We start from the raw sequence: 16452 nt of genomic DNA on the forward strand, positions 1-16452 counted from the left end.
TGCCTGGTCCTCACTCCCTCTCTCCTTAGCTGGCAGGATCAATATTTTACCTCGCTAAATTCCTTTCTTTTTCATTTGGCTCCCATGATCCCCCCCCCCCAGGAAATGTTTTACTTCAAATACTATGTGGTGCCCTGGGATCCTTCTGCTGGCAGGGAAAACCTCCCAGACTCTATCAGGCTCTTCTCCAGGCTCCTAAGCGGCATGGCGGCTTAGCTGCCCCTGATGTCTATAACTATTTTCTTGCCTCCCAACTGGTCTATGCAGCGTGGTGGATTGATCTGGGTCTGTCAAACTCGGCGACAGCCTTGGCTGGAGCAATTATGGTTTCCTATAAAGCTCTTACTAACACACTCTACAGGTATCACTCTCACTCTTCCTTTCCTATTCCCCTTCAAACGATAGCTAAAGTATGGTCCATGGTGTCGGCTAGATTTCCGCAGCATCTGGTAGCTCCTCGGGCACCCTTGTGGGGGAATGTACATTTACCTCACCTACATAGGTTAAAGGAGGCCAATGTCTAGGGTTCTCATGGAGTCAAATTTGTGATCCACTTGTTTGGAGAAGATCGGGTTTTCTTATCCTTCTCGGACATGAAGGAATGTTATAGCATCCTTGGAAATGCCTTTTATAGGTATCTTCAGCTTAGGCATGCGTTTCAGGTGCAGTTTGGCTCCCTGACGTTTACTCCTGTGTTTTCTGTGGTGGAGCTTCTCCTGGGCACTATGGATCTTACTATAAACCCCTAACTCAGGCCTATGCTCTCCTCCAGACACTGGGGCCTAGCCCTTTCTTACAAGCATTTAATAAATGGGTGGCTGATATCCCGGATTTGTCTGAAAGTCAGTGGAAGGAGGTTGAAGGCTCTTATTATTCCACTGTAGTTAGTAGTAGAGAGATGCTGATCCAGTCTAGATATGCTTTGAGGTTGCATTATACCCCTTCTAAGCTTAAACGCATTGGTGTTTCTCCGTCTGATCGGTGTTTCCGTTGTTCTTCCGAAATCGGTACCTTTTTGCATGCTGTGTGGGAGTGTCCCATCATTGCTCTCTTCTGGAGGGAGGTGATGGGATTTCTGGCTGATAATCTGGACTTCCCTTACCTACTCATCCCTGTGGTATGCCTGCTGGGAGTCATTAATGAGGTGGTTTCTAGTTCGCATAGACGCCTACTAATTCGCTTTCTACTGTTCTGTGCCCGTAAAGTGGTAGTAATGACCTGATGGGACAAGTTCCGTCCCCCCGCTGAACTTTGGTTAACAAGTATGTCCTGCTATACCAGGTTCTATATGTGAGTTGTAAGTGCCCTAAGAAATTTGACAAGGTATGGACCCCCTGACTTCTGCTGGATGTGTCGGCGGACCCCTTGCTAGATTGTCCCAGTAGTTTTCTAAGTGTGCTGCTGTTCTTTACAGGAGGGGGCTGGGTTGGGGTTACCGGGATGTGTGCTTGTGTGTGAGTATATCTGTCTTTGTTGGGCTTCCTCCGGTTGTGTCTCAGATGCACCCATCTGTTTTACTGGCATGATTCTCTGCATACTCTAAATTTCTGCCACTGTGCTGGAGTCGGTCTCTGGGACCTACAGAGCTTGTTGTATATGTTCTATCTTGTTCCATCATGGGTGGTGTTTGTTAATTACACTGCAAAACTTTAATAAATACTTTTAAAAAAAGCCGAGGGTTCGAGTCCTTTTCATAGCCGCTATGTGGCCTAAGAGAGGATGGTTCACTCTCTTAAAACATCTATTGCTCTCAGATCCAATTCTCCTTCCTCAAGTAGAGAACCTTCTCACTCAACGACCACTGTGTTAGAAGGATCTGGAAACTCTCCAGCTGATAGTTTGGCTCTTAAGAGGGACATCTTTATTTTAAAAAAAAAAGCCTTTCTAACAGAGTCATTAATACCTTTATTAAGAAGTAAAAAAAAAAAAAAAAAAAGGTTCCATATTTACTAGATTTCTAAGATATTGAAAAAAGTTCATCTCCTGGTGCGGTTCCTCACCTCCAGATCCTCTAGACCCAGATATTCCTAAAATTTTTGATTTTCTTCAAGATGGGTTCAAGAGGTCTCTCTGTGCTTTAGGATGTTAGGTTTCCTGCATAGCAGATCATAAATGGGTCAGAAGATTTTTCACAGCCATCTCGAGGATGAAACCAAAAATCTCCAATTTGGCTCCTCCTTGTGACTTAAATTTAGTGCTATCTGCTGTGACTCAGCATCCCTTTGAGCCTCTGCTTTACACTTCTATTAAGCTGTTAACTTGTAAGACAGTCTTGTTGGTAGCTATTACCACTGCCGGGAGAGTGGGATAAATTAAGGCCCTGTCCATTGAGGAATCTTACTGTACCATAGTAGAAGACAGGATTATATTTAAGGTCAATCCAGCTTTTTTTCCCAGGTTGGTAACCAATTTCCACAGGTCTCAGGATATTGTTTTGCCTACCTTCTGCAACAATCCAAAAAAATCATGACGTAGTATTTCATACTCTTGATGTCAGAAGATCGGTGATCTGTTACATGGAAGTCACCAGGCCTTGGACGAAACACTCCAATCTTTTTATCCAATTTCAAGGGCTCAATTAGGGCAAAAAGACATCTAAAATTCTATATCTAGCTGGCTAAAGAATGCTATTGAAGAAGCCTATATGTCAAGCAAGTCCCAGAAGGTCTGCGTGCTCATTCTACCTGGCCCCTAGCTGTCTTCTGGGCTGAGAAAGCTTCAGCCTCATTAGAGAAGATATGCAGAGCGGCTACATGGTCTTCTCCCCACACTTCAATCACTAGAAGTTTAATATGACATCTTCCTAGGACCTCTTGTTTGGCCGGAAGATGTTACATGCTGTGGTCCCTCCCTAATTCACAGTTTATCTGGTATGTCTCATGGTGGTGCTGTCATGATGATGCTGGGAAAAGTTAGAATTATCGGTAAGTTCTAATTCTAACTTTTCAACTTTTTTCAATGGCTGATTGGCAGGGTCCAACAACTAAAATCCTATACTTCTCCATGCTGAAAACAATGTAAGTAATTTGAGACAGATTCCAGCAGAATTTCAATGTAGAAGTTCTGCTGCAATTCTGATGGAATCAAAGCCCCATATGTTTTATGCTTTAAGCATTGCTGCTAATGTTCCTGGCAGATCATAGACCCACATCTCTCAAAGGTATTGGAGGGGTGCTTGTTTTATTTTAGTTGCGTATAATCCATGTGGAAATATTTGATTTTTGTAAACACATCCCATGTCTACAGGAGGTCTTTATTTGTAGGCCTGTATAATATAAAGAACTCTTTTCATATAGACATTGCTTTATCATTGTTGTGGTTGTCTTCATTAAAGTTGTTTTATTTTTGTTTTTTAACCTTTAGACTTACAGGAGTGGCATTAAGGGTTCCTTCCCACTCTGTAGTACAACAGAAATGCAACAGTCAACAAACCAGTCTGGTAAATGAACAAAACCACCATACTGTTCCACCTACCCCAATCACCACTGTTGTCAGAGAAAACTCTGGCAAGCTGCATGAACCAGAAATGCCTGCCTTGAATTTATCTCCCAAAGGTAATGAAAGGCTGCATTAGGACAGTAGCATTCATTTTATTACCTGAAACGCAAGTAGTCAATTTGTAAAGAGCACATAAAGCCCACACAAACATTACATGGTATCTTGTATGAATCATATCTGTGTATGTATGTATGTATGTGTAACATGTATATAAAACTCAGTATGTATAAACTCAGTGTGTGTGTGTATATATATATATATATATATAATGTGTGTGTGTGTGTGTATGTTCCAGCATCACTTCCAAACGGCTAAAGATATTAACATGAAACTTGGCACACATGTTACTTATATGTGAACAACAAACATAGGATAGGTAATTTAACCCTTGCTCACCCCCATTTGCAAGAGTCTGGGTTTTTATTTAAAGTCCCATACAAGTCTATGGGAAATATTTTACTGCATAACTTCCAAACGGCTGGAGATATTTCAATAATATTTGGTCACATGTTATATGTCCACTAAAAATATAGGATTGCTAATTTAACCCTAATCTTCCCTCATTTGCGAGGGTCGGGGTTTTTGTCCTATGCAAATCTATGGGAAATGTATGTTCCAGCATAACTTCTGTACGGCTGGAGATATTTCAATAATACTTGGTCAGATGTTACTTATATGTCAAATAAAAATATATAACAATTAAATTAACCCCCTAACCTACCCCCCATATGTGAAGGATAGGGTTTTTGTTTCAAGTCCCATGCAAGTATACAGGACTTCTGGTACCTTACTCCACAAGCTCCGCTCTAAATCTCCTGGTGAATGCGTCACCCCCACCCTTTTAAGCCACACCCCTTTTATTTTCAGCTTACAATATGTTTACCACAACTCAGCCCTACCTGAGGACGAGATATGAGGATTAGATATGGGGACAGGATATAAGGTCGTGATATGAGGGGATATGAGGAGGGGATATGGTGTCAGGATTTAAGGATAGGATATGAGGACAAAAGCTTCCTCCTTTTGTTGCTTTTTCTCCCCCACACAGATAAGGTAGGAAAAACCTGGCAGTGCCGGTTAATTAGCTAGTTCTTGATAAACATTACACTTGTATGGATGTAGGCTGTATGTTGAGAGTTAAAGGGGTATTCCGGGAAAAAACTTTTTTTTTAATATGAACTGGCTCCAGAAAGTTAAACAGATCTGTAAATTACTTCTATTAAAAAATCTTAATCCTTTCAATAATTATCAACTGCTGAAGTTGAGTTGTTGTTTTCTGTCTGACAACGGTGCTCTCTGCTGACATCTCTGCTTGTCTCGGAAATGCACAGAGCAGAAGAGGTTTGCTATGGGGATTTGCTTCTAAACTGGGCGGTTCCCGAGACGCGTGTCATCAGAGAGCACTTAGACAGAAAAGAACAACTCAACTTCAGCAGCTCATAAGTACTGAAAGGATTAAGATTTTTTTAATAGAAGTAATTTACAAATTGGTTTAACTTTCTGGAGCCAGTCGATATATATATAAAAAAGTTTTTTTCCTGGGTAACCCCTTTAATGACTGGATAACTAAAGAGTTCCAAGTGTAAAAGTTTTTGGCCATATTAGTTTAAGCCTGTTCCCACTTTACTACAATGTAGGACAATTTATGCCCTATCCAAAGGATAGGAGATAAGTGTCTGATTGGGAGGGGGGGGAACTGGTCACTTGAACGGCTGCGATCTCCTGCACAACGCTTCTGCTGGGTTTAAAAAATGATGTCCGGTTACAAGAAAAAAAAATTTAGAAGTTTTTAACTTATTACTCCATTATGAAAATAAAGTTTCACTTGTTTGATTGAAATTCCAAGAAAAAACTTTCGGTATGCACTGTGCATCTGCAAGGTGAAAAACCATATGGTGCAAACCGGATGGAACCGTATGCACATACGGTTCCCATTTACTCCTATGTTTAAAAAAAAAGTATACGGTTTCAATACAGTTTTTCACCCGGACCAAAAACAGTTGTAGGCTATGGTTTTGAGTACGGAAAAAACTGACAAAACTGTACAAGTTGAAAAACGGACACAACCGGATGTATAGTTTGGCATACGGTTTTCACTACGGTTCCATATGGTTTTCAAATTAAAAACGTATACGGGAACTGAAGAACAAGCAGATGTCCAGCGCAGGTAAGTATAGAACGATGCTCTTTATTGGAATAAAAACTTCAGTGCATGGAAAACATGGACATAAGTGACGCGTTTCGACCCTGGTGTCAGGCCTTAATCATAAACATAGGCATATCACAACCTTAAGTAGGGGATGTATCCCGTCAACACCCAATGCCGAAAGGGCTTGGTCACAGGACACATCCTCCTCCCCACTTGAACAGGTGCAAACCAGCCCATAGTGATAATGGTCTGTTGCTGTAAACATGACATAAGTATATAATATGCAAACATAAAATATGTGTATAAGTAAAAAAAATTCTGCACATCTTTTTTAGTAATCATAATATAAGATATTTAAAGTCATGAAAAACAAATATAAAAGGGAAAGCCTATATACTATTCTGAAATTGGAGGTAAATCCAAAAAAAAGGTTGTGTATAAGAAACACATAAGGAATAAATGTATATTATCGAATTTATTATATACAAGTATGCGCATGTATGCACAACACACGTATAGGTGATATAAATCGTTCCTAACGGTAACCTCCAGTTTGAGCTAGTGCAAGTACAGAATTATAATAGGAAATGAGTAGAGAAGAGGGGAGTGGCCGGCATTAATTCTACAGCTAAGAAAAATAATCAACATTGTGAAACAACAACATATTTCCTGTTGTCTCACAATGTTGATTATTTTTCTTAGCTGTAGAATTAATGCCGGCCACATCCAGTAAATAGCAAAGAGTCTTATAATTACATAAGGAACACTATATTAAAAGTTTAGTTTGGTGACAGATACTCTTTAACTAACATTCAGTTCATTGCAGAAGAACTGCATATGGTAGGAGCTTTGACTAGTTACCATGCAATAAAAATATATCCGCCTGTTTAGCCTAGTCCACCTTCATAATCACTTAGGGGGAGATTTATCAAAACCTGTGCAGAGGAAAACTTGCCCATAGCAACCAATCAGATCACTTCTTTCATTTTTAACAAGGCATCTGCAAAATGAAAGAAGCGATCTGATTGGTTGCTATGGGCAACTGGCAACTTTTCCTTTGCACAGGTTTTGATAAATCTCCCCCTTAGTCTTGGCATAGCATACTGGAGTAGGTGCTGTGTTGTGATTGGCCAGACAACTAAGGAAAATAAAGTAACTGTGCGTACTATTGGCAGTCGGTTCAGCACTGGTCCCACTCCTGAAATGTAGAGAATAAGAAATAGCTGTGTGCTGGGAGGGGGCTCTCTGGCTCAATAACACCAGTGAGCGCATTAAAATTACCTTGCCACCACTCTAAGAGTTAAATGGGTACTTCGGTGAAAAACTAATTTTCTCGGTCGCTCTTCATTGGGGGACACCTATACTGATAGGTATATGCTTTTGCCACTAGGAGGAGCTGACACTAGGAAAAAAATTTGTCTCCACCCTGGCAGGATATACCCAACCACCTGCAGTGAGGTAATCAGTTTTAGCTAGTGTCAGTAGGAGGCAAGACACATGTCCGGGCGCTCCCCAGACCTGGTCTTTTATTATTATTTTCTAGTAAAGGTTGTTTATTTAGATTTTTATCTCCCTTTTTGTTTCCCTTTTTCAGATGGGGATTCAGGAGCATGGTGCTACCTGTTCCCCCATATGCGAAAAGGGGTACAGAACATGAGTATGGGCCATCAACCCCTTATCACCAACTGCCAACACCTGGCGGTAGTACCCTGGGTCCAGGTCCCCCACTTGCTCCCGCTATATTAGCCTGGCATGACGCAGTGTGGCCTAATGCTGGCTGAAGCCGTCAAGGGGTATGTACCAAAACCCCCCTTCCCCCTCTTGCTCATCCAGGGGTCCCCTTTCTCTCATGTACCCAGCTCTTCAGCCACCATTACACATGGCTGTGCTGGGCAGGACCCCTCATGGCCTCTGGCACTATTATGGAGGGGACAGTTCGGTGAACCTTCCCTCCCCCTCTTCGGGCCACGCATTTCTAATGTATTGCGACCAGGCACAGTGCCCTGGCCAAGTTATCATTACTACCAGGCCCGCGTGGCCGTCCGCTTCCCCACTGGGGGTGTTATCTGCCCGCTTACTACCTTGTGCATTCTTTATTAGGCTGACCGGAGACCTACAGCTGCAGGCAGCGGGTCTCCGGTCCCACGCTTACTACTATCTTTTTGTGGCCAGACACAGTGTCCGGTGCCCCATTCATGTGGCCGGTGACGGAGGTTCCCTCCCCTGGTGCTCCTTCTAGTGTGAGGCCGGCTTCCGGGCTTGGTGTTCTTCCAGCGTGCCCTCCGTTCTCGGCGGGCTGCGCTGTCCAAGTTTAAAAAAATAAAATGGTCACTCAGACCATTTGGTGGTGTTTGCTGCCCTCTTGTGGCCATCAATTGTATGGCGCCCTGGATTTTTCTTTGCTTCTTGAGCTCCCCCTTGTGGCAACCAAGCGCTATTGCAGCCTTGGCCTGTCACATCTGTTTTTATCAGTTTAATATCTGCAGGGTCCTTTTTCTAGGGACGGAATCGGGGCCGCTTTATTCCTTCAGTCACCCTATACGGTGGCCTGCTTTAGGCTATTTACATTGTCAGTTGAGGTATGCCTCCGTCGTATCTATTTTCTGCAGAGTTCTCACTCTGTCAGAAACGTATGCTCACTGACGTGGCAGGTTATTGCCAGGGATTTCTCAATCCCTTGGAAACTGTCGGGGATATATTCAGTGACTATCACTGAATGCCATGCCCGTCGTGCCCACGGCTGAATTCCAGTCCCTCCCTACCGAGACAAGTTACCAGTTTTTTACATTCCTGGCGGACGCTAAGGTCACTCTGTCAGGTCCGCTGGTCAGTCACCCATCATGGGGTGTTCTGGCGTGTCATACAATATGATTCCCACCACCACAGGCTGTGCTCCGGATCCTCCCGTCTAGTGCGAGGTCTCCGTGGAAGTGTCCCTGTGTGGGCATGAATTGGTCCTGATGTTTAAACGCCGGACAGTAGTCTCGCCTGTCACTCATCTCTCAGCTGCCGCACCCTCGGCTGGCAATCTGGTACCCCACTGCTGTGCAAGGTGTCCGATGGAGTGACCCGTTGTCTACTTTGGACCCATACCAGTAAGCCAGACAGTGGTCTATGTGCTCTTCTCAGCCGCCTGTCACTCACCACACGGCTGGTGTATCTGCGGTTGGAGTTCCAGTACCCCTCTGCTGTGCAAGGTGTACGAAGAAGTGTCCCAGCGTGTCCTATGGACCCTAGATGGGCTACGGGGATGCATTCTGTGGCTCCTCAGCCTCCCCTGTTCTCCCAAGGAGGCAGGGATACTATCTATGGCTCCTAGGCCTCCCCTCCCACATACGACAGTGGGGCACAGTGATCGCCTATCTGGCTGTCTCCCTCTTTTCACCAGCACCTGGAGGTGTACTTGTTCGCCAGACTGTTGTCTGCACAGTCTCCTTTGCTGTTGGCCTCCAATCTCTGGGCTGCCGTGGGCATGGTTGGGGTTCCCACACTTCACTGCTGGTGTAAGGACTCTGGATGAGGGTCCCTGCAGGTACTCGGGACTGATGCCAGTCAGCCAGACTTTCGTCTGCTGGGTCTCTTACACCGCCAGGTCACCCGTTAGTTAGATCATGCTCCAATACCCCACTTTCTGTGGGGGTGTTCGATGGAGTGACCGTGAGCATTCAGGAATTCTATACTAGTCAGCCAGACGGTTGTCTGCATGGTCTACTACTATGTTGAGTAACTACCATACAATTCCCACACCGTGGGTGTTAGTTCAGGTAACCCACTGCCAAGGTGCAGTTCCGAGTGAATCTCGCCATGTTGCTCCATGGGCCCTATAAAATTCACCATATACGGGTTTGCATGGTTCCTTCCTTTACCAGATCCCTCTCTACATGACTAACGCTCTCTCGGCTGAAGACTGGTAACCCACTTTCTGTGTGTGGTTCTGACTGTAGCACCCAGTGTGGCCATGGTCCCTGCCTGGCAGACTGTGTCTGCATGTTTCCTTTCCCACACACATCCTTCATCTCTTGCATCTGTGACAGCAGTCCTGGTGTGTGGCACCATTAGGAGATGGGGTGTTGGTGTTACCTGCAGGTTCCATGGACTTTCACAGAAACAGCAGCATTCTTTGTTCCCCTTTCTAAGGGTCTAACGTTGGTCTGCTAGGGGTATGGTTGTGGTTGGGTGCTGAGCTGTTTTCCACGCTGACTGACTTTTGCACGTCTGCGTTTTCTTTCGCGTCTGCAGTCTTGGTACCCCACTACTACTGAGGTAACCATGTCTGTGTCCCTACATATGCTAGGTCACTCTCCACGTGTAGAGCCCACCTTCCCTTTTTTTCAGTGGGCTGTGCCTCGGGCCTTCCTGGGATCTTGTTTCCACAGGTTTCCTATGGTTGAGCACCTCTGTTTTGGCATGGGGCATTATGGGGCAACAGTCCGTTCAGCCCCCACCCCATGCCTCCCAGGTTCCTGTGCGGGGTGGTTCAAACGCTGGTCCTGTTGCCTTAGAAAACGACCAGGATGGTTCCTTGACGCTCTTCTGGTCCAGGGTTTCACCACGTTGGGGTCTTCCTCTCATTGCTTTAGTTGCTATGGGTGCGTGTACTACTTACTTCCATTCGTAGTCACGTCTTTGTATCTTTGCCCTTCACCACTGTCCAGATTTCCAATCTCTCCGGGGACACACGTTAGCTCCTCCATTCCTCGATATGTTGTTGCAGGCTTCATGGGGACTATGTCTATCCAGTACTTTGCCCCCTTACCTTGGGTGGCATTTCCCTGCCTGGCACACTTTGACCATACTCCCTTCCACAGGGGGTATGGGAATCAGGGAGCTTGGCATGGTCTGGGTTTCATTGTGACCTCCCCTTGTTTTTCCCTCCTCTATATAGGTGGGGTACCTGGCTGGGCCTTGAGCAGGTTAGCTCTTCTAACCTAAGGTTGTGGTCTTGAGCAGGTTAGCTCTCCTGCCCCGATTTCTCCGCAATTCCATTGTCGGGCAGTCTTTCTGTACCGCACTTCTTCTTGTCTAGGCGTAGAAGTTTGTCACCCAGAGTGTTTGGCAGACGTTGGGTTTACTTACTCTACAAGTGTACATCTTCCACGTGACCCGGGTACCTCCAGTTCCCCTGTCGGTCGCACCGGTGTTCCGGGATGCTCCTTTTCAGGGCATTCCACTCCCCTTTTTTGGCCTTTTTCCTTCTGTCTCCTCCTTCGGGGTCCGTGTACTTTACGAGGCGTGGGCGTTCTGGTCATCCGGTTTATGCTACTCGAGCTTCTTTCACCTCCCAGGTGCTCGTGGCGGGCCCCTGGGACAGGGTTTTTTGGTCTTCAGCTGTTCCGGTCATCTCTTTTATGCACCAGGCCTCTCCAGAGTCAGTCTCCATCTTTCTTTCTTTCTTTCCAGTGGTTTTCTGGTCTCCACCTCCTGTACTTGCCTTCTGCTCAGGCGTACGCTGCTGTCCCTGGCGTTTTTTTTTCCGCCATGTTCTCTTGAATCAGTTGACTCTGGATGGGGTTCTCTTGTTGTGCCCTTTTCCATTTTTTGTTTTCCAGCCAGGCTAGCCCTCTGTCTGGTTCTGTGTTCCTTGGAGTTGATTTCCTACCTCCTTCCGGGATGGTTCTGGCCCATCTGTTTTCGTGTGGAAATTTTTTCTTATCTCTCTATATGGACCATAGGCTCTGAGCCTCTACATATGACGGTCTCTTCTTTGGTGTCCTAGTCCATTTCCATGGACGGGGGTTCTTCCGGGAGCTCTGTTTGTGGGCCTCGGTTTTCTCTGCCAGAATCTCATCCCCAGGCCTTACGGTCGAGTGGGTTTGGTCTCTGGGCTGATTCCCCTTTTGCTGTTGGTTGGTTTTTCCCACCCTAGGGGACTGCTTTGGTACATCCCATCAGTATAGGTGTCCCCCAATGAAGAGCGACCGAGAAAAGGAGATTTTTTATTTTTTTTTGTACTCACCGTAAAATCTTTCTCTTTGCCTTTCTCTTTCTCATTGGGGGGGAAGACACTGCACCCACAATCTTTTTTCCAGATTATTTTTTCCGGTTCTTGGGCTTTTTATCCGGGATTCCTTTCTAGCGTCCTTTGGACGTATTTCTTTGTTGGCTTCTCCTACTGCTTTGTGGCAAAACTGATTATCTCACTGCAGATGGGCGGGTATATCCTGCCAGCCGACCTTTTTATCCTAGTGTCAGCGCCTCCTAGTGGCAAGAGCATATACAAATCAGTATAGGTGTCCCCCAATGAAGGCTACAGGAGAGAGATTTTACGGTGAGTACAAAAAATCTTTATTTTAAATTTTTTTTAAGCCAACTGGTGCCAAAAAGTTAAACAGATTTGTAAATTACTTCTATTTAAATATCTTAATGCTTTCAGTACTTATCAGCTGCAGTATGTTTTACATGAAGTTGAATAGTTCTTTTCTGCCTGACCACAGTGTTCTCAGTTGACACCTCTGTTAGGAACTGTCCAGAGTAGCAGAGGTTTGCCATGGGGATTTGCTTCTGCTCTGGACCGTTCCTGACATGGACAGAGGTGTCAGCAGAGAGCACTGTGGTGAGTTCAACTTCATGTGAAACATACAGCAGCTGATACGTACTGGAAGGATTAAGATTTTTTGATATAAGGAATACAGTGGTCCCTCAAGTTACAATATTAATTGGTTCCAGGACAACCATTGTAAGTTGAAACCATTGTATGTTGAGACCATAACTCTATGGAAACGTGGTAATTGGTTCTAAAGGCACAAAAATGTCATCCAAAATAGGAAAAAGTGACAAAGAAAAATAAGTAGATAACTAATATAGATAAAGCAAGTCCTTACATATAAAAGTAGGAAATATCTGCTGGGAGCTGTAAATCACTGTCTATGTCAGTGTTTCCCAAGCAGGGAGCCTCCAGCTGTTGCTAAACTATAACTCCCAGCATGCCTGGACAGCCAAAGGCTGTCCGGGCATGCTGGGAGTTGTAGTTTTGCAAAAGATGGGGCCACCCTGCTTGGGAAACACTGGTCTATGTAGAGGACAGGAGCGTCTTCAGGGGTCCTGTACAGTACAGGCAATGTCCCAAACAAGTAATGGAGTCGCCCTCACCTGGTGTCCAAAAGAGCAGCTAACCCTGGCACAGGTAAAGTGTACAGAACATGTAATACCAGACACCAGTCAGTGCATACACTTCAGTAATACAGGGGTTTTACCAGTGAATGCCCATTTTGATTGGTTGGTTCTTCCAGCCATTGACACGTTTCACAGATCTGGACTGTCTGTACATTGTATGTTGAGTCTGGTTTCAACTTACGATGGTCCAGAAAAGACCATTGTATGTTGAAACTATTGTATGTTGAGGCCATTGTAAGTTGAGGGATCACTGTATAAGTAATTTAGAAATCTGTTAAGTTTTTGGAACCAGTTGATTTTGAAAAATTTGTTTTCCACTGGAGTACCCCTTTAGGGTGCGTTCACATGTACAGGATCCTGCGCAGATTTGATGCACAGGATTTGTAACTGCTGATTAAAATCTGTGCTCTGTTATTAAGTTTACATTGAAATCTGCAGCAGAAAAGCCTGCGCATCAAATCCGCGTACGTGTGAACGTACCCTTAATCTAGCAAAATCATGCAAAATTCAAAAATGAATGAGAATGAAGTGGAATCATAGTTGGTTTTGCTCTACATCCCCCTCATTGTTTAAAACCTGTACTGTTAGATGTATCATGGCCCTTTTATACAGCTGCATAGTGAGAATTGCTGTGGTGCTGGAAGAAAGGAATACAGCACTAAACCAGTGTGCCCCCCTCCATTCTCTTGATCTGTCTACCTAGAGGTAGGACCCCCTACATGCTATCAGTATGAGATGTGGAAAAAATATCAGTCAGGATATTTCAGCTGTATCCAGCTGTGCTAAGGCATGGGATGGCAATACACACTCTGCTGGTTTCCCAATATAGATGAGAAGTCTCTAAACTGGTATTGCAACACTTAAAAAATCTCCTATCCACAGAATCAGGAATAAGTGTCTGACCGCAGGAAAAGTGGGAGGTGCACCTCTGGATAGGGTGTACGTTTTTAAGCCCTGGAATACCCTTTTAATAAGCTATAGTACGAAAAAATTAACTGCATTTATGGAGCAACTTTCCTCTTGTTAGACAATGTGTAAAGCATAATGTTTTGTGTATATTTTCAGAATACCTTTCAATATATAATGAGAACACTACCAGTGATTCTGTCTCCGACTGGAAAGTCAGCGACTCTATGCTACCATTGGATGAAGTATTTTCCTCTACCAGAAATGCACAAAGTGGTGGATATGTCACGAAAAGGAAGAAAAGATCCACAGTATCTCATTCTGTCACTGTGTCAAAAACATCTGAAACTAACCAGACCAGGAGCTCTGTGACCAGAAGCAGTTCTCCTAGGACTTCTTGGGAGATAAAAAAAGATTTCACCATTCTTCCTGACTCAGGGGACACAGGCTTAGATGGGGCAGAAAAGTCTTATTTTGATTCTGTCTTAAAAGAGGGTAGGCTCTCAGCAATGTCATATGTCTCTTCACTGCCTAAAAACACGGACACTTATCAAATCAGTGATGATGGCAAAGATATCAGCACAGTTTTATATGAAGAGCAAACTATACAAAGTACGACTCAACTGCAGATTGTACAAAACGATGAACCGCATTGTATTGTTGATGGGTATTTGGGGCAAGAGAAAACAGTATATGAAGCGGATATGGAAATGACTTCAAGCGAGTCTGCTTCAATAATTGCAGTGCTGCCTAAAAACAAGAAGCAGACTTCCAAAACCAAATCTGGTATACCAGTGCAACAGAGCAAAACGTTAAGAAAAGTCAAGAAGTCAGTCCGTGAAAAAAACAGGAAAAATGTTGTTCAACAAGTGACAGATTCATCTGACAGCAATGAAAAGGTAGATCGTGCAGATAACTTTGAGGATTTGATAAGTGATAGACCTGATCCAAGAACATGTGTTTTACTAGAACCTGTAGGACAAGAAAGCATTGATGTTTTGGAGAGCAGAACACAATCTGACCTTAAAATGTTAGCATCAAGAGAGTCCTTTGCTTTAGGGAATATTTATACAGAGAACACAACAGTATTAAATGAGAAAAAGAGCGAAACATTTATTCCAGAAAAATACCAGTGCACAGACGCAGTCAACATTGCTGATATGGCACCCAAGAAGAGGAAATCAAAAATTAAGGAAGCTTCACAGATGGAAAGTTCCCAGAAAAAGAAACGTAAAACACACAAAATTTCAAAGGATCAAAATCAACAGGCAGAGGAGGACCACATAAAAGGTGACTCTACTGAACAAATAGAAAGTAGCAAGGAAAATACTATTTCCAGTTTTCGGGTTAAAAATAAAGAGCCAATAATTAAAAGGGAGACCTATTTTGTTAGCACGACAAAGCAACATTCAGTGGAGAATGATCCAGTAGCCAAATGTCATGAACAAATTTATAGAAGAGAAACAATTATAATTCCTGAACCAAATCCCTTGGTTACTGTTACCATAAAGACACCAGAGGAAAGAAATGATGACATTGTAGAGCCACTAAATCCTATGAAATCTCTTGTCCCTATAGTTGCCTCTGGCAAGACTGAGAATAGAACAGAGCCGAAAAAATTGGATTCTAAAACAGAACGTTGTAAGCCCACCTCCTATCATGATGAAGTATATGATGACAAAAAGCATGTCTCTAGGTGTCCAGAGAAGAAAGCATGTTCTGGCCTGTTTTCGGAGTTGGAAAAAGGGACACATGTTTTGCCCAGCAAGCAAGATGGCTTCAGAGGTAAAAAATCTATGCTGGTGCGGGAAAGCTTTGCGAATCTAACATCAAGTCAGAGTAACAAAGCTAGAAAGTTTCCTGACATTAAGACAAATGTGAATGACTCTTTTATGCTTGATATGGTTAGTGAGTCCATACTGGATAATACAATGGAGTTCTCCAGTTTTGCAGAATTCCCATCAGCCACCAACCCTGAAAGCACTTTCACAGTTGACATGTCCTTAACAAGGATTCCTGCTCCTGAGCTTCCAGTATCGGAGGACTGTAATAATGAGCTTTCTCATGTTTTAACCAATATAAATGTTCTGGATGAAAAGGTCACTGGTGAGCAACAGGACACGTATGAAACGGAGACTAATCACCAATGTAAAGTAGAAGACCAAAGTCTGGAAATTCATGAAACAGGTAATCATCAACATGCGTCTATTTTTCTTCTAGAAAATGTCTTTAGGGTAGGATCACATATAGCGTATACACTGCAGGAAATCCACTGGGCAGCAGGAAAAACACAGCGTATTTTGCTATGAGCAGACATGAATGGCGTCATCATGCTCAGTGCACATGTGCTGTACTAGAGGCAGACGCTCGTCCTGTCACTGCCTTTTTTCCTTGGCTGTCCGGGCATGCTGGGAGTTGTAGTTTTTCAACATCTGGAGGTCCGCAGGTTGAAGACCACTGGCATAGGAGGAACATGATGGGGGGGATGATGTGAAGGGGAAATGATGGGGGGCATGATGAGACAGGGTTGGGGATGATGAGACGGGGAAATTATGGTGGGGGAGGCACTTTAGGCTTAATGTCTGTATGGCTAGTGGTGGTCTGTGACGGGAATATATTGAGACATGGGGGGGATAATGAGACATGGGGGGTGGCAATGAGAGGGTTAAACGTGGCACAGGGACTGATAAAAGGGAAGGAATGATGTGGCACTGGAGGGGACGGGACCAAACTGAGGTGCAGAAGAAAACAAAGTTGGGGGATGATGTGGCATTTAGTCCAAGTCA

At 44.1% G+C, this 16452-nt stretch overlaps 1 protein-coding gene across 4 annotated transcripts in view; it reads left to right on the forward strand.

Moving 5' to 3' along the window:
* The window catches only part of SGO2 (shugoshin 2), a 55951-nt gene that overhangs the window by 20834 nt on the left and 18665 nt on the right, over window positions 1-16452 (forward strand). For all 4 annotated transcript variants that reach the window (XM_056533984.1, XM_056533986.1, XM_056533982.1 and 1 more), the window contains 2 exons: window positions 3364-3554; window positions 13826-15853. In XM_056533984.1, coding sequence (XP_056389959.1) covers window positions 3364-3554; window positions 13826-15853 — 2219 coding nt within the window. The remainder of the gene's footprint in view (window positions 1-3363; window positions 3555-13825; window positions 15854-16452) is intronic.

This window comes from Hyla sarda, chromosome 8 (assembly GCF_029499605.1).
Source record: "Hyla sarda isolate aHylSar1 chromosome 8, aHylSar1.hap1, whole genome shotgun sequence".
Classification (NCBI taxonomy): domain Eukaryota; kingdom Metazoa; phylum Chordata; class Amphibia; order Anura; family Hylidae; genus Hyla; species Hyla sarda.